This window comes from Chiloscyllium plagiosum, unplaced genomic scaffold (assembly GCF_037043375.1).
Source record: "Chiloscyllium plagiosum isolate Xiang-an unplaced genomic scaffold, Cpla_swu_hap1 HiC_scaffold_29, whole genome shotgun sequence".
Lineage (NCBI taxonomy): Eukaryota > Metazoa > Chordata > Chondrichthyes > Orectolobiformes > Hemiscylliidae > Chiloscyllium > Chiloscyllium plagiosum.
In genome coordinates this window covers 10,555,497-10,574,781 of record NW_028270167.1, presented here as the reverse complement: position 1 = coordinate 10,574,781, position 19,285 = coordinate 10,555,497, and the positions used below count along the sequence as shown (strand labels likewise).

General features: G+C 43.1%; 1 protein-coding gene across 2 annotated transcripts in view; it reads left to right on the top strand.

Annotated features, from left to right (window-relative positions):
- Nucleotides 1–19,285, top strand: part of c2cd2l (c2cd2 like) — a 163,200-nt gene that overhangs the window by 107,813 nt on the left and 36,102 nt on the right. For both annotated transcript variants that reach the window (XM_043676586.2, XM_043676587.2), the window contains exons 2-5: nt 4,571–4,666; nt 10,324–10,443; nt 17,835–17,942; nt 18,987–19,100. In XM_043676586.2, coding sequence (XP_043532521.2) covers nt 4,571–4,666; nt 10,324–10,443; nt 17,835–17,942; nt 18,987–19,100 — 438 coding nt within the window. The remainder of the gene's footprint in view (nt 1–4,570; nt 4,667–10,323; nt 10,444–17,834; nt 17,943–18,986; nt 19,101–19,285) is intronic.

The window sequence follows — 19,285 nt, the reverse complement described above, 5'->3', positions numbered from 1 at the left end:
CAGTTAATAAAGCATACAACATCCTGGACTTTATTAATAGGTGGGGGGATAGAGTACAGACAAAGGAGTGACCATACCAAACCTACACAAGGCACTTTTGGACCTCAGCTGGAGTATAGTGTAGAGTTCTGGGTGCTATGTTATATGAAAGATGCAAACGCGTTGGAAAGAGTGCAGAAGAGAAGGGTTCCAGGAATGAGCAACTTCGTATCTGAGAATGGTTTGGAGCCATTGGGCTGATCTCCTTGAAGTAAAGGTGGTTAAGAGGATATCTGATAGAAGTTTTCAAATTCATTAGTGGTTTGGATACAGTAGATCAGGAGAAACTGGTTGTGCCCCTACAAGAATCAAGAAGGATACGGCACAGATTAGATACGTACCTGATTGTGGCCTCAACTGCAATGGGAAATATAATGTAAGGCATACAAAGGGCAGTTCACCATGGCAACAAGGAGAGTTAGGGATAGCCAGATCCCAGCATCCTCCAGAGACACCCCCAAGATAGCTGCCAGAAGATGTGTGCTGATGCTCCATTGTTGATTCTTGCCTCACCCTATGGCAGGAGTCACCTGGTCCCAGTTCACCACCTGCCACCACTTGATTTGTCAACTGTGGCTGGCCATAGTTCTGGAGGTTTTGTCGCGTGACCTCTTGCCCCAACCACCCTAATGTCAACCTCCTACCGTTGGCTGTTTAACATATCAATCTTTGCAGTGTCCTTGTCAGTTGGGAATTTGTCGTGGCTACCCCATTGTGGGATGTGGGCATTGCCGGCTAGTCCAGCATTTACTGCCCCGTCCCTAGGTGCCCTTGAGAAGGTGGTTGTGAGCTGCCTGCTTGGACCGCTGCAGTCCATGTGCTGTAGGCAGATCCGCAATGGTGTTGTGTAGGAATTCCAGGATTTTGACCCAGCAACAGTAAAGGAACAGGAATATATTTCCAAGTCAGGATGGTGAGTGGCTTGGAGGGGAACTTGCAGGTGGTGGTGCTCCCATGTATCTAAAGCTCTTGTACTTCCAGATGAAAATGATTGTGGGTTTGGAAGATGCTGTCTATGAAGCCTTGGTAAATTTCTGCAGTACATCTTGTAGACAGTACTCACTGCTGCTACTGAACATCATTGGTGGAGGAAGTGGAAGTGGTGTCACATTGGACTCTCCAACAACCTTTTTAATTCCATCCCCAATATTGTCAAAACTAGTAATTGACGATGCTCAATCAAACAGTGGTTAGCACTGCTGTCTCGCAGCGCCAGGGACCTGGGTTCAATTCCCACCTCGGGCAACTGTCTGTGTGGAGTTTGCACATTCTCCCAGTGTCTGTGTGGGTTTCCTCTGGGTGCTCTGCTTTCCTCCCACAGTCCAAAAATGTGCAGGTCAGGTGAATTGGCCATGCTAAATTGCCCGTAGTGTTAGGTGCATTAGTCAGGGGTAAATGTAGGGGAAAGGGTCTGGGTGGATTGCCCTTTGGAGGGTGGATGTGGACTTGTTGGGCCGAAGGGCCTGTTTCCACACTGTAGGAAATCTAATCTAAAACGAGAATGAAAACACAGGTTTTTTAAAATTTTAATGCTCGAATGATTTACCTCCCTGGTTGCTCTCAGTAGTGAGTGGCCTGGAGATTAATCTTCAATTTCCCAGAGACACCACGTCAGACCCTGAGGTTTGTACAGTATTTGAGAACGAAATGTGAGGCCTTTGTGAAGAACTGAGCCCACACCCCAGATTGCTGTCTCTTCAGGATTGCCCCAGCATCTTCAGGAATATAAGCTTAAACTTCTGCAAGCAACCCAAGAGAAATTGTTTGGAGGAATTAAAAATGTGTGCTTTTTTTGGTTTATTTTAAGGACTCTTTTCTCTTGGTTCTAAAAATATTGCAGATGGGAGGTGGCTTTGGATTGGTTGACAGACAATGTAAAAATAGATCCAAACTATGGAGGGCAAGGGGGCTTAGTGGTTAGCACTGCTGCCTCACAGCACCAGGGACCTGGGTTCAATTCCACCGTCTGTGTGGAGTTTGCTTATTCTTCATGTGTCTGAGTGCATTTCCACTAGGTGCTCTGGTTTCCTCCCACAGTCCAAAGATGTGCAGGCTAGCTGGATTAGCTCTGGGATATGCAGAACTACAGAGTTAGGCTCGGTAGATTAGCCACAGTGAGGCACAGAGATAAAGCCGGGTGGGACGTTCTTTGGAGGGTTGGCGTGGATTCGATGGGCTGAATGGCCTCTTTCCACAAGTAGGGATTCTATGATTGCAAGGACCTAGCTGCGTTGTTGCTCTCCCATAACTTGATGATACTGTCATTACAAGCCAACCTTGTGTCTCAGCATTTTTTTAAAAATGAAAACAGTTTGCTTTTTGGTTTCGCTTGTGGTCACTTCTCCACATTTTAGCATGGCTGTGTGAGCTGTCGTTGCTTGCTGAGCCATTTAAAACAAAAGGCCAAAAATTTCCATCGTGTAAACTAATTGCTGTGCTGATTTGATGCAAATACATGACTCATATAGACCTCATCTTAAAATATATTAATAGCATTCTGTTAATTTTTTGGATTGATTTTAAAGTGAACAACACTGATATCCTCCATTGGACATAAACGGTTTCCTGAAAAACTAAAAATGATTTCTTTCTCTACCATTTCTTGTGGTTTAAAGTTTAGCCAAGCCACTGCCACAAGGATTATGGGCATGAGTTTAACCTTTCACCCTGGGCTGAAACATTCCATGCTCAATTTGATCTACTGGGTACTTTAAAACATTGCTAAATTTATCACGCCACTAATTGCGTTCAGATTCCTCTAATGTCACAATCTATCCTAAAGACCCTCAGCACACGTGTGTGTGTTGCCTAATGCTGTAATCTCCTTGTACTCCTATCAGATGTACAACAAAGACTTGGTGGAGTAATGAACACATTAGTATTCAAAAATGACAGAGTGGCAGAAACATCTGGTGAATTTAATTAATTAGGCATGGATTGCCCTGCAGAATGTTCAATGAATCCAGCTGGTGTTACAGAAAAGCTCTTGTGGCTTTGTTTCACTTTTTTTAATAATCAACCTGGTCAGATGTGCCCTTTTACAGGAAGGGTGTTGTTAAACTTGAGAGTGTGTGGAAAAGATTTACAAAGATGTTGCTGGGACTGGAGGGTTTGAGCTATAGGAAAAGGTTGAATAGGCTGGGGCTTTTTACCCTGGAGCATCAGAGGCTGAGGTGTGACCTCAGAGAGGTTTATAAAATCATGAGGGGCATGGATAGGGTGAATAGCCAAAGTCTTTTTCCTAGAGTGGGCAAGTCCAAAACTAGAGGGCATAGGTTTAGGGTGAGAAGGGAAAGATTTGAAAAGGACCTGAGAGGTAACATCTTTGCGCAGAGAGTGGGGCATGTGTGGAATGAGCTGACAGAGGAAGTGGTGGAGGCTGGTGCAATTACAACATTTAATAGGCATCTGGATGGGTATATGAATAGGAAGGATTTAGAGGGATATGGGCCAAATGTTGGCAAATGGGACTAGGTCAGTTTGGGATGCCTGGTCAGCATGGACAAGTTGGACCGAAGGGTCTGTTTCCATGCTGTATGACTGTGTTATATCACACCTCCTTGGCCATCACATCTTGAGGTGGGACTTGACCCTAGACCTTCCTTTCCAGATGTGAGAGCTTTACTCCTGCATCACAGTTAGCTTCACAGTTGCTTTTATGAAAGACCCGACCAATTGAATGAAGTGGCACATTCTACAGCTGTGGAATCGTGATGGGAGTGAGATTGTTGTTCCTTCGTAAGTGCGTGATCAAATCTTGGAACTCCCTTTCTCACCAAGTCACAGGTACAGCCACACCAAGTGGGCCTCTAGCAGTCCTGGAGGATGACTCACCAGCCCCTCCTGCAGGGAAGTTAGAGATGAGCCACAAATGCTGACCTAACAGAGATGTTCGTATCCTGTGAAAGAATTAGATTTTGATTACCAGTCCTGTGGCAAATCTCAAATCTACCTCCTTCCTCCAAACTCCTAACAAAACCGAGAAGAAATGAGTTGTAAAAATTGATGATCATATCTGTCAGAAGTATCTCAGGCTGGTTCACATTCTGATGTGCAGTGGCTGTTCTGAAAGAGGAGGACAATTTACAGGAGAATGGGTAACCACGGATTGGTGGAGCCAAGGGCCGCCTCCTTTTGATCAAAGTGCATTTTCAGTGCTGGATGGTCACTTATTTCATGAGGTGAATTCTGTGAAAAGAAACATGCTCTCTATCACCTCAGTGGACATGGCTTCAGTTTATTGTCTAATCTGAAAGACGTCATCTGCAGCAATGTGACACTCCCTCAGTACCATAGTGGAGCGTCAACTTGTTCTTGTGTCTTGGAGTGGGATTTCTTCCCCGGATCTTGTGAATCTGAGCCATGACTGAGAGAAGTAAGGTCTTAAAGCTGCCAATAAAACTGGAAGATATTCCTTTGTCTGGATTTTTTCCAATCAAATGTTTTAATTGGTGACTATGCTGTGTGAGTCAGTGGTCTGTGATTGGTGCTTTTGCATTTTTTATTTATTCTTTGTTTGTCTTTATTTCAGAGCTCTGTGCAGATCAGTTTTGAAGAGGGACCGCAGCTACCCTCAACAGCAAGCATCAGTCACGTGACATGTACAGACCAATCCGAACAGAGTATGGTAAGTTAGTAAATCTGGAATTGAAAGCTAGTCTCGTTTCCTCAAAACCAGGATTTGCCAATTTAAAATGCAGATTAGATTAGATAACCTGCAGTATAGAAACAGACCCTTTAGCCCAACAAGTCCACACTGATCCTCTGAAGACTAACACACCTAGACCCATTCCCCTACCCTATATTTACCCCTGACTAATGCACCTAAAACTATGGGCAATTTAGCATGGCCAATTCACCTGGCCTGCACATGATTAGATTCCCTACAGTGTGGAAACAGGCCCTTCAGCCCAACCAGTCCACACTGACCCTCCAAAGAGCAACCCTTTCCCCTCTGACTAATGCACCTAACACTATGGGCAATTTAGCATGGCCAATTCACCTGACTTGCACATCTTTGGACTGTCGGAGGAAACCGGAGCACCTGGAGGAAACGCACACAGACACTGGGAGAATGTGCAAACTTCACAGAGTCGCCCGAGGCGGGAATCAAACCCGGGTCCCTGGCGCTGTGAGGCAGTAGTGCTAACCACTGAGCCACCATGCTGTCCCAGAGACTGGGTAGCATTTTTACTCCATGGATTGTGGGCCTTTGGAACTCTACTCCTGAAAATGCAGCAAAAGCAGAGTGCATGGATATTTTGAAAGGCAGAGGTGGATAGGTATTTGTTCAACAAAGGAGTGAAAGCTTGTCAGGGGGTACCTAAGTCTTATGGATTTGAGGTCACAATCAGTTCAGCCATAACTCTATCAAATAGTAGAGTAGGCCCGAGGGGCCAAATGGCCTACTTCTGCTTATGGTACCTAGTTTAATAGTAACTGTATAACTATCATCGATTATGGTACAAATGCATTGGGCTCACTAAAGAGGTTTAGTGAAGGAAATCTGTGGCCCTTACCTGGTCTGACTCCAGACCTACAGCAATATGGTGGACCCTTGACTGCCATCTAAAATAATCTTAGCAAACCAGTCTGTGGGTCAAGGGCAATTAGGAATGGACAACGAATACTGGCCCTGGCAGTATTACCTGCAACCCATGAAAGAATAAAGAAAACAATATAGATAGAACAAGATGTCAGTATTCGGGATTTGGAAACATGATGGCTACTTCCACACAGCAGTGTACCATAAACCGTGTACCATTAGCCCTTCCTCATGAAGGGCTTACACCCGAAACGTTGACTCTCCTGCTCCTCGGATGCTGCCTGACCTGCTGCACTTTTCCAGCACCTCACTTTTCGACCCTGACGCTCCAGCATCTGCAGTCCTCACCTTCTCCCAGTGTACCATAAACACTAATGCAATAATAATCTGATAGTATGAGGTCAGTTGAAAGATACATATTGAGCCAGGACACCAGGGGAAAAATAGTCCCCTCTGCCTCTTCATAATAAGTTGTTTCTGTCCACCGAAGCGACCGGCTAGTTTTGAAGTGCAAGGTCTGTTGTGAAAGACAACCCTGTAACTGTACTCTTTGTACTGCCCTCAACTGGATTTTTGACTTAACTGGCTAGAGTGAGACTGGAACCTGATTGTGTTCCCCAGTGTTAGTGAATGGAATGTATAGACACGGGCGATGGGAGGAAGCAACAGGCTAGCTGTGTCAAAAGGGATCAGTGGAGAGTGCTAATGTGGTCTGAAGGAATCCCTGAGATCTAATGGAAAGAGTACAGGGTGATAGACATGATAGTTAAGGGTTAATATGGTTTGGATTGATCGTATAAATATGGAGAGCTAGTAATCAGCAGGGTGAAAGTTTTAAGATCTGTGGTTAACTGAAGTGAAATTCTAACTAAAAGTGTGGATTCAAACCTATTTAAATGCAGTTATCTTTGTGTGTATAACAACCACTGTCACTTCACACTGTGGTGTGGACTTATCAAAACTCTTTACCAAGATAAATAACCTCTCCGGGTCAAAGGTTATGGTCAAAAATTGTATAAGCCTTTTGTACACACACCCCATTTTCAACACCTCATTAGATTTTCGATGTTTTTACTTCCCTCCAACTTCCTGCCCAAAGAAACTGAGGGAGGAATCTGCAAAGTATATTAATCGCTGAACTAGACAGAAGTTGCAACGTAAGCTGAAGTCGTCATGGCACAAGATAACATTTAAAAACAGGAGCAGATATAAGGCATGCTCTTGAACAAAAAGGTCATGGCTGATCTACTACCTCAATTCCATCTTTTTGTCTTATCTGCATACCAGCTGACTCCCTCAATGTTCAAAGATCTGGCAATCTCTGTCTTGAATCTACAAAGTTGCTGTTTTGTTCCATATCAGTAAGTAGTTCTAGAATCCTACTCCCATGTTCCACAACAGCAGCATTTCATAGTTGTCTTCTTCAGAAACCATCGCCTTCAGTTTTGCCAGCACAGACTAGTTGTTTGCAGCATTGTCAGATGCTAATTGTTAAGGAGCATCTCTAAATCACATTTCCAGTCAAACTGGCATGAAACAATAAAACGGGGATCAGCAAACATTATTCAAATTATTCTGTTAAGACACTGTTAAGAGTGGGCGGAACGGTGTCTCCGTGGTTAGCATTGCTGCCTCACAGTGCCAGGAACCAGGGTTCGATTCCAGCATTGGGCAACTGTTTGTGGAGTTTGCACACTGTCCCTGTGTCTATGTTTCATCTGGATGTTCTGGTTTCCTCCCACATCCAAAGATTTGCAGGTTAGGTAGATTGGCCATGCTAAATCTCCCATAGTGTCCAGGGATGTGTAAGTTAGGTGGGTTAGCCACAGGAAATGCAAGGTTACAGGGATAGGGTCTGGGTGTGATGCTCTTTGGAGGGTCGGTGTGGCCTGAATGGGCTGAATAGCCTGCTTCCACGCTGTTAGGATTCAATGATGATACATTTCTGTGTTCAGCTGTGGTCTGGTTGGTAGTGTTCCTGCTTCTGAGGCAGAATGTTCCAGATTCAGGTCCCATTTGAAAGCAAAGACCAAGACTGACACTCAAGTGTGATAACGAGGAGGTCCTGCCTGTCAGAGTCACTGGTTTTCAAATGAGATTTTGTACTAAGGCCTGTCTGCCCATTCAGGTGGAGGTAAAAGATCTCATGGCACCCTTTTCAAAGGAGAGGAGTTATCCCTGGCGTCCTGACCTATATTTATCTCTCAATCTGCATCATCGAAACAAAGATGTTTCAGTGTTTTTCAACTAGCATCCCCCAGGATTGCAAAAGAAACTATAAGAGGTCAAAGCAGAAAGAGGCTACTCAGCTCATTGAGTCTGTTCTGCTATTCATTGAGATCATTGTCAGATTCAATAATCCTCAACTCCACTTATGTTTTTCCCGAGAACCCATGACCAAATGGTTTAATGCAATTTTCAAATAATTTTAAAATGCCAACAGATACAGAAGTAGTTTCTTTAAAACTGTGTCAAAAAAACTGAAATGAAATATGTATGTTTAGTTAGCATTGTACAGTTATATTACAGATATGCGGTATTTAACATTATAGTTTGGAGAGGTGACGGCCTAGTGATATAATCCAGGGACCCTTATAATATTCTGGGAGTCTGAGTTCGAATCCCACCACAGCAGATGGTAGTATTTGAATTCATTTAAAAATAACTGGAATTAAAAGTCTAATTGTGACCATGATTCGATTGTCAGAATAAGAACTATCTGGTTCACTAATGTCCTTTAGGGAAGGAAACCGCCATCCTTTCCTGGTCTGGCCTACATGTGACTCCAGACCCACTGCAATGTGGTTGACTCTGGGCAATTAGGGATGAGCAATAAATGCTGATCTAGCCGGTGACATCCTCATCCCTAAATAATGTTTTAAAAAAATTATTTTATTTTGTTTTGATTTTAACTGATGAGAAGGACAAAGGAATTTTTTCCACAAAGTTTCATAGTATGTTAAAGAGTTCTTTAACCAAAAAATGTTTGTAAAGACTGATCCAGTTGTACTTAGCTATTGGCAAGCATTTGCTAAGTACAGATTGCTTGCTGCCTTTCCTATAAATGCTACAATTTTCTGACCTGGAAATATATTGCCACTGCTTCAGTGTCACTGGGTCAGAATCCTCAAACTGATGAAGGGCTTTTGCCCGAAATGTCAATTTTCCTGCTCCTCGGATGCTGCCTAACCTGCTGTGCTTTTCCAGCACCAATGTGGTCTAAACTCTGGTTTCCAGCGTCTGCAGTCCTCACTTTTGCCCAGAATCCTCAAACTGCCTCCCTCTCAGCATTGCGGACTGCAGCAGTTCCAGAAGATGGCTGATCACCACCACCTGAAGGGCAAGAGGGGACTGGCAATAATGCTGGCTGAGTCAGCCATACCCATGTCCCACCAGTTAATAAAATAAAATGCTTGAGGGGAAAGATATAAAAGGGACCTAAGGAGCAACATTTTCACACACAGCTGCCAGAGGAAGTGATAGAGGCTGGTACAATTACAACATTTAAAAGGCATGTGGATAGGTCTGTTGAGTAGAAGGGATTAGAGGGATATGGGCCAAGTGCTGGCAAATGGGACTAGATTAGGTTGGGATATCTGGTCGGCATGGACGAATTGGGCCGAAGGTTCTGTTTCCATGTTGAACATCTTAATGACTCTGCCTGTCAAGTGTTTACAGAAGTATGGTGGCCTTGAGAGGTGCTACATAGAAACATAGAAAATAGGAGCAGGACTAGGCCATTCAGCCCTTTGAGCTTGTTCTGCCATTCATTATGATCCAAGTCAATAGCCTGTTTCTGCTTTTCCCCATGTCCTTTGATCTCTTTAGCCCCAACTGCCTTATCCAACTCCTTCTTGAAATCCTACTGTTAGGGCCTCAGCTGCTTTCTGTGGCAGTGAACTCCACTGGCTGACCAATCCTGATTGAAGACATTTCTCCTCATTCTCAATCCTAAATGATTTACCCCCTGGTTCTGAACTTGCTCATCATCAGGAATATCCTTCCTGCATCCACCCTGTCTCGTCTTGTTAGAGTTTTGTAGATTTCTATGAGATCCCTCCAGCAACAGTAGTCCTGATTAATTCAACCTCTCCTCATATGTCAGTCCTGCCGTCCCAGGAATGAGTCTGGTAAACCTTTGCTGCACTCCCTCCATATCTTCCTTAGATATGGAAACCACAACTGCACACAATATTCCAAGTGTGGTCACACCAAGGCCCTGTATATTTGTAGCAAGACATCCCTGCTCCTGTACTCGACTCCTCTCACTATGAACACTAACATATCATTTACCTTCCTCACCATCTGCTGCACTTGCAGCGACTGGTGCACAAGGCCACTCAAGATCTTGTTGCACATTCCCCTTTCTCAATTTATAGCCAAATCTAATGGCCAGCTCCCCAATCAGCTGTCTCCTACAGCAGTTTGACTTTGTGTTTGCAAGGCAGAAGTGGATGCTGCAGATGCTGGAGATTAGAGTCAAGATTGGAGTGGTACTGGAAAAGCACAGCAGATCAGGCAGCATCTGAGGAGCAGGAAAATCGATGTTTCGGGCATAAGCCCTTCATCAGGAATGAGAGTTGCAAGCTCTTGCTAATGTTATGTTTTGCTTTAATTTTTTTTTTAAATGCTTAGAATTATGAATATCTACACAGAGGAATTTTCAGGAAGAAAGGGTGATGGGAACCAAACTCTTTCTTTTAAAAAGCTTTGTTGTTGACTGTTTCTGTTTGCTGCAGGTTCTTTGCTGTCAGTTGATGGTCGATGCAATTCAGTTCCCTGTCTCTGTTACCCAGCAGTCTCCAGCTGCCGTTTCCATGGAATCCTACCAGGTGACCTTGGCTCCACTTAAAGCCCAGGTATTTAGTGTAACGTCATACTCAAATAAATGATTCATCGTTGCTAACATTGGTGAATGATAAATGATGTTCCAGTTCATTGTGAAAGGATTTGACAGAAACCTCAATGGCAGTCTGATGTTACGCAGTGACTGGTCCCAGGCACCAGGCCTTAGGAAGGAGAGATGGTGGTACAGTGGTAATGTCAATAAGCTAGTAATTCAGCCCTCTGGGAAAATGGGTTCAAATCCACCACAGCCACTGGAGTGAATTCTGTTAATAAATCTGGAATTAACAGCTGGTTTATAGGAACTAGGACTTAGTATTTCAGCCTGTCGAGTCTGCTATACCATTTTAATTCGATTGTGGTTGATCTTAACTTGGCCGTAACTCCACTTTGCTGCACGTTCTCCATAACCTTCAAATTAAGATTAAACCACCATTCTCTGTCCAATAGCAGAACGGATAGGTTCTGGTAAGAATATGGTGACTTTACCTTTATCTTTTACTACTTAATAATCTGTCTATCCCCTCCTTCAATTTACTCAGTGTTCCAGCATCCATCACAATCTGGGGTAATGAATTCCACTGATTCTCCACCCTTTGACAGAAGTAATTTCTCCTCCTCTCTGTATTAAATGTATCACTGTTAATTACTATCGTCAATTATTGTAAAGATCCATCTGGTTCACTGATGTTCTTTAAGCAAGGAAATCTGCTGTACTTACCTGGTCTGGCCTACATTTAACTCCATAACAAAGTGGCTGCCTATTAACTGCCCTGCAAAATAGCCAGGAGGCAATTCCCCTTGTTAAGGGCAATTAGAAGTGGGCAACAAATGCTGATCTTGCCAATGACTCCCACATTCCATGATAGAATAAAGAAAAGGAATAAAATTATCTTGGGCGGAAGCGAAATTCCCTGGAATTTCAAAGATATGGGGATGATTTTGTTGAGCCCTTCAAGGGGAAAGGTTGGACAGAATGGAACCCTCTCTGTTGGCTGGGAATTTAAGATGAGTTGGAACTATCTAAAATTCAGAGCCAGCGGCTCTGGATGACGTTTACAAGCATTTAGTTACACAAACAGTGGAGTACGTTTCACGCACTCTTCCACAAATATAATTCATCTTCGAACAATTGTAAATTTTCAATCTGAGGTTGATAGATTTCCATGTGAACTTAAGTATTAAGGGCTATGGGGTGCAGTTTAACTGAAGTCTCCACTGAATGGCGGAATGGAGACACTTTGTAATCATTAAAGGAACCAAGGATTCTGTGATAAAGCAGAAAAATGGAGTTGAGGATTATCCAAGCAGCCATGATCTCATTGAATGATGCAGCACACTCGATGTGCTGAATGGCCTGTTCCGCTCCTTTGTCTTATGGAACAAGCTCAATGGCCTGTATAATCTCCTTCCAACCCTACATTCAATGATGGCGGATAAGCTGAAGAGCATATCTGTGTATAGATGGGTCCCAGTATTTGTAGGAGTTATATTGACATTTTAAAGTGGCATATTGTATCTTTTTTTTACTCATACTTGTTTTGCTGGCTCCCTGACTTCATGGTTATTCCAGGGATTTTAATGTTAGTTTATAGAGTGGGAGTGATGATTTGGAGGTGAAAATACTGCAGAATTGTTAAGCCTTACAACTGCTATAATTTTGAAATGTTTTTAAAAAATCAGTAAACAGCAAACGCACGATGGCACAGTGGTTAGCACTGTTGCCTCACAGCGCCAGAGACCCGGGTTCAATTCCCGCCTCAGGTGACTGTCTGTGTGGAGTTTGCACATTCTCCCCATGTCTGCGTGGATTTTCTCCGGGTGCTGCAGTTTCCTCCTACGGTCCAAAAATGTGCAGATTAGGTGAATTGGCCATGCTAAATTGCCCGTAGTGTTAGGTGTAAGTAAGCTGATTTAATCTAATCAATCAAAGAGGCTGCCAGAAAGTTACATTTATCTCGCAGGATGCTTGGAACACAAATGTGATAAAGGTAAGCTTCAACAGTAGACAGACTTCCTCAGGCCCCATCTGGAGAACTGCTCTTTGTTCTGGGCTCTGGGGGTGGAATTGTTACCAGCCCAGCAGAATAATACCAGGCCTGATGTTAGGTTCTTTTATTCTGAGATTCTTACAAATGTGATGCAACTGCAACACACCAACTGGTGTGAACAAGCAACCAAATTTTATTAAGTACAGTACAGTACGAGCTTTGGAGAAACCCTGAATACTCTTTGCCATGCTTGCGAGTCGTGTCCAGCGGTCTCTCTGGAGAGACCTTCAACACACACCTAGGAGGGTTCCCAGAGTCGTGGCAAAAGCTCTCTCTGAACAAAGGAAACAGTCTGTCCTTTATACAAAACTCTCAACATCACAGTTAGTATGCCCACAAGACAACCCTCAGCCATCCCCTCATAGTCACATGCTACTCCAGGTACAATGCAGTGACCACCCCACCTCCAGCAACAATGTAATCATCCCTTAATGGTCAAATCTGTTGCAAAATGTTTGTCCTAACTATAGGGGAGTAGTCAAATTCGAACTGTAATGTTCGTATTGATTTCTGGATGACAATGTAAATCATCCCTGAATGGTAAGGAAATGGCCATGTAAACCTCCCACATTCCACGTATAAGCTAAAGACACACCACCTTACCCCTGGGGCATTTGATTTCTTGCAGGTCAGCAGAGCAAATCAACTCTTTAATATCTCACTAAGAGGGTTAAGTAATGAAGGCAGCATGCATGACCTTGACCTGTATCGCCTTGTTAAAGTATAAAAGAAGGATTTGATGGGGCTAGATACAGAGAATTTATTTCATCTCATCTTAAAGTACAGCCAAGTTATTCCAGGCTGGAGTGAAATGGAGAAGTACTGTTCTAGGAATATGGTTCTTGAAATTTGTCACTGGACCCCACACTGTGGATGTTGGGGGAGGTGGCTTAAATATCTTTTAGGACTGAGATAGACAGATTTTGCCCAATCATGGCATCATGGAGTGTAGAGCTACAGTTGAAAAGTGGAGATGAGGTAAATGTTAGCCCTGATATAACTGAATAGCAGAGCTGAGTGCCTCAACGTCCTAATCCTAACCAACATCAAGAATGCTGTGTCCATAAATCTCCACATCTGAAGTTATTCTAGAAGGTCATTTGCTAATGAACAATGGTTGATGGTTCACTGCCCGCTGCTTAGCTACAGCCTGAGTTGTGCCGGGAATACTTTTTTCTGTGTCAGGGATCTGGCTTTCCTTCACCTGTGCCAATGCTAACTGTGATGGAAACATTAGAAACAGGAGCACAAGAAGCCAGCTGACTCATTCAGCCTGCTCTGCCACTCAATAAGACTGACTGATCATCCTGCCTAATCTTCGTTTCCCCTAATTGTAAGGAGTCACAGAGTCATACAGCACAGAAACAGACCCTTCGGTCCAATCAGTCCATGCCGACCATAATCCCAAAATAGACAAGACCCACCTGCCTGCTCCTGGCCCATTTCCCTCCAAACTGTTCCTATCCATGTACTTACCCAGATATCTTTTAAACATTGTAACTATACTTGCATCCACCACTTAGTCTGGAAGTTTGTTCCACACACAAACCGCTCTCTGCGTTAAAAACAAAAATTGCCCCTCGTGTCTTTTTTAAATCTTTCTCCTCTCACCTTAAAAAAAAACGTCCCCTAGTGTTGAAATCCCCCACCCTGGAAAAAAGACACCGGTCATTCACCTTATCAATATCCCTCGTGATTTTATAAACCTTTGTAAACTCCCCCTCAGTTTTGATGCACTTGACAACTCGCAGCGTTGTGAACCTTTGAAACCTCCGCTGCCAGAGTCAAGCTGTTTGCCTCAGCTCTGTGCTAACTGACTGATGACTAATTCTGGGACTATGGCTGCTGGTACTAGGCTATCTGACCAGCTTCCTTCATCCTCCTGTCACATCTTCTTCAAGAGTTTTTATATGTTTCGATGAGATCACTTCTCATACTTCTAAGCCTGAGAGAGACTGTTGGCCAGTTCTGTTCAAACTGTCCCTCTTATTACAGGAACTAATCTAGTAATATTTGAATAACTGAGAGCAGTTTAGAAAAGATCACTAATGTGATTATGAGAACCCGATCAGTACGTGCTATTAGGCATGAAGAGAGACCTTGCCTTCCTTTGCTCACTTGTGAAATCAGGGAGCTGAGTGTTTGAGCTGAGAAACACAACCAGATATCCAGCTCATTCCATGACTGTTCATTAGCAAGACACATTTAATCAAAGAAAGAGACAAAGCAGAAACATCACTGCAGTGAAATACAGTCATGACATCACCCTGCCTCCCAACACAGGCGAATAGAAACCCACATCAAGAAATGATCAATGTTATGTTAATTAGCATTAAAGGAGCACTTAGCTGGAAAATAAATTAATAATGGGGAGGTTTAATGGCTATCAGGAGCTGCCTGATAATGTCAAAAGGGAAGCTGTTGCAAGGACAATTATGCACACTCAGAAGCAATATATCTGAGAGTTTTCTCCAGCCACTGAAATGATGACGAGAGATCATTAACTTGCAGTGATGAAGAGGAGCCAGGGCTAAATTGCAAGGGTATTAATCAAAAACCAGAGTGCTTTTTGCCGGTATTTACCTTGTCAAGCTGCCATTATAGATACTCCATTTTATTTACAGGATAAATTAAAACTAAAACCAGAATTTTGGATAACCACAATTAATCTTCCATATGCAACTTGCCATCCTCAAGGAACTATTGATCCAAGATATTCCCCAAATAGAACATCTTGATAAACTGATTATGAGGACAGAAAATACTGCTATCTTCCCCTTTTGATTCAATAATTCAATGCACTGCACAATATCCAAGGCCCTGGGTTCAATATAAAACATGTCCTGAGTTCAGTGAGAGTGCCTGTTGCAGCATTATCACTGCTTCAATGTGATTGAACTAACAATGCCAGCTGCTAATTACTATCCAGTGCTGGCTACTGGCAGGTGCTTGTGTGAATGTTAAGTACGAATAGCATGACGTTCAGCTGCAATCTCTCTTACCAACCCAAATAGGCTTTTCAATAAGAAAAAAAAACATTTTAATAAAGCTTTTGTTCAAAAGCCTTGTAGAAAACTAAATGAGTAAACAGGGAAAAATGGTAACGGCTCACTGAGACGGATTGGGAAGGGCTGGGTGGGGACTGGGCTGCATCTGGAGTGAAGAGTGGGATTCACCTTGCAGGAGGATGCCCCCGAAGCTGGTGAAGCTACAGAGATGGACAATAAGAGTGCTGAGAAGACCAGAAAACAAGATGCGAGAGGGTACAAGGGATGACAAAACAAGGATATGCAAGAGTTAGGGAAATATTATATTGGTGGTCTGTACTTGGAATAACTTAATGAAAGTAGAGGCATTTACTTCAGGTCTTTGCAAGGTGAGTTACCTTCAAGGAAAACACATTATTTAATTGGGATAGCCGTAAGGCGGATTTATGGCTTTTCTTTTTCCCTTTCATACTATCTGGGTGTTTCTGGAAAGGTCAGCATTTGCTGCCCAGCCTAATTGCCCCTGAACTGAATCACTTTTAGAGGGTGGTTAGGAGGCAACCACACTGCTGTGGGTCTGGAATCATGTGTAGGCCTAGATCAGGTGAGGACGGAAAATTTCCTTCCCTGAAAGACATTTGTGAGCCTGATAACTATTTTATGACAGAGATACAGACACAGACACACTAGTATCCTTACATACGTATGATGAAGGACACCACTTCAACACATCCATCCTAGGACAAGCCAAACAGAGACTGCACGAGAATTCCTAGAAGCATGGCATTCTCTATCAACAAACACATTGACTTGGATCCCATCTATCACCTCCTGAGAAAAAGAATAGAAAATGATGTCACGATAGGAAATGACATCACCAAACCCAAGGAAACTCAAACAAATAAATAGTAAGTGGGCTGCACCATTAGTGCTTCATTCAGAGGTTCACTGAAGATGTTACCTCGTACGGTGACGAAACATCTGAAAACGAACCATCCAGCTCAGCGAGCAAACCTACATCCACAAACCCAGCAGGTCTGGAAGTGGAGAGAGAAACAGATTCCATGTTTTGACTCCAATGTAACCCTGCTTCAGAGCCATTATCTGTGTTTGTTTCCTATTTCCAGTGTCTGCAGTGGTTTGCCTTTAATCAGACTTTTTAATGATACTCAATACAAGACAAGAGATTCCAGAGTAGAATCAGGTTTGACAAACTAATAAGTTTTTTATTTTTGCAATTTGTTTACTGTGGTCAGTCAGTCAGTAAATATTTTGACATGAGGCTGCCAATGTACTTCTAGTGAAATAACATGTTAATGATACAAAAAAAAAGTTTAAAATAATACAAAACTATATACACAAGACAAAGTGGAAAGATCTTATTGTAAGCAACAAAAAGAAAGATTCAGCCCCTTTTTTTTTAACCAGCAATAACCTGTACAGATTCTCAACCCCATTCAAGTATCATTCCTATTCTTCGCTCTTAAGGTCACAAGAATTTCTTTTAGGCCACTCTCTGCATAGTCACAAGATATCATACTCTTCATCTCTCCCTGAAACATACAGATGGGCTAATCACTGATCTTTCTCTGACTACTTTGAGGTTGCTAAAACAGCTCAGGCCTATCTTCCATCTTTGATGACCTTAAGGTTTTTAAAAAGTAAACTGCTCTTGCTTATTGTTTGTTCACCTGTGGGATGTTGGCATAATTGTTTGGGCCCTTCCCTAACTGGCCTTGAGAAGGTGGTGGTGAGCTAATGTCTCAAACTGCTGCCGAAATGAAACTATAATTCTGAACTCAACTGGCTTATGGCTCTTGGCTACCTTTCTTTTCTGAGCCTCCTAAAACTCAGGTCAACATTAAGCTGCAGTCATCTTACTGGGTAGCTTCTACACTCATTCGGCTTATATCATTTGCTTTGGGAAATGTTGTTCTGACCAAGTGCTCAAAGAAAATGAGTTTCTGACCCTTACAAAGAAATTCACCTTCACAGAACTGGGAACAAAAAAAAACGTGTTTTACTTTAGAAGCAAGTTGCCAAATAAGAAACGTCCATCACAGTGGTCACGTAAATGTGGTACTAGATGATCAATGCCCATGGAACATTACCTGGCAAATGGAGTCTCATGCTTTCTGCTGGCTCCTTCACTTGATTGGCATTGGCTGTGAATTTGTGTCTGGCTGTTGCATGGCACAGCAAGTGTCAACCTATGGATGTGTTACACTGCAGGGCCATCTAGAGGTGCACTTTGGAAGCAAAATAACTCCAATACTCTACCAGTCTCACTGCAGCTTCTCTGGGAGATGTATATTTGATGTGGCTGTCCTTTGGCGTTGCATTGTTAGCTGTTGTTTTGTTCTGCAGATGGAGATTTGTTTGGAAGAAGCAGAGGTTGAGGGGCTGCTGGTCACTTGGTCATTCAAGGAACCCCCTGCTCTATCCCTCACAGTCACGTCCAAACTACAAAAAGGGGTAAGAGAGTGAACTTTTTTTTTCTGCTGTTGTTATTTTTGACATTTGTTTCATTTGATTGATGAAGAATTGTTGTCAAGTAATAACAGGTGACTGGGAGAATAAGTTCTGGCTGGATGAATCCAGTGAGGAATGTGTTATGGAGTCATCAGTGCAAATAACAGGTGTAAATTGCATGGGTTATTTTGATGTTGGATATTTACTGATGCTGAGCCATTGGATACGACTGCCCTATTCCCCCCCCCCCCCCCCCCCCCCCCCGCCACTACAACCCAACATAGGGGAGGACGAGATTAAGGTATTGAGCCATGATCATATTGAATAGTGGAGTACACTCCAGGGATCAAATGGCTTATTTCTACTCCTCTCTTCTATGCTTCTGTGAGGACTTATGTGCTTTTATTTTGTAAGAAAAGGGAATGGAAATGCACTGAGGGACAAATTGTCCTATGACCATAGCAGCATTAGCAATCCATTGGAGAAATTGTGGTTAGTGGATGTTTGCCTGGATTCATAGCAACAGAAGCACCCATTGAGAATAACAGCAACTTACAGATTTCCACTGGTAATCATTTACAAACTGTCCCGAGGCTCTTCATGCTTGGAACAGTGCCATTTTGGACTTGATGTTCTGATTAGCAATGGTCTGACAGCATTGGTAACCTCCGTATTTTAGAGTGAATGAAGTCATGGTAAGGAAATGTCTGGCATCGACAAAGTTTGCGGCCACCTGCAGACTTGGTCCGAGTTGGAATTAGTTTGGAGTCTCTGTGGATTGTTTGAGGTTGGACATTACCGACATGCGCCCCACTTTGGGTTGGATTCTTGCTCAGCAGCTTCCTTCCAGTCTTTGGGCTGCAAAGCCCAAACTCATGGTTGCAAGGTGACACAGAGGTGATGTTACTTTGGCGGATATGCATTGTACACCTGTGTTTCTATCTTGTAATCTGCCAGCAGTGAAGTGGACTATCTCTGTTCTCCAACACTACACTGAGAAAGAGATTGTAAATTTGTTCACCTCTTCGATATGTTTTGCCTGGACAGGGGAATGAGGGGAAAGCAGATGTTTCCACCATCCAAGAACTGATTGAGGATACAATCGTCAGCACTAGTCCAGCCATGTTGGTCAATCTCAAGGCACACATAACAAATACAACAGTAAGTGGCAACTTTCTATCAATGTTACCTGTTCCATCTCTGACAGCCACATTCCCCTCACTCCAATATTCCCAAAAGTATATGCATGACTGAGTTGTTTGTCCCTTCTCAGAACTGAAGAGCAGCGTAGTTACTAAGCAAAGGCTTTTTTTCTTTCCAGCTACTTGGCAGGGGGGTGGGGGTTG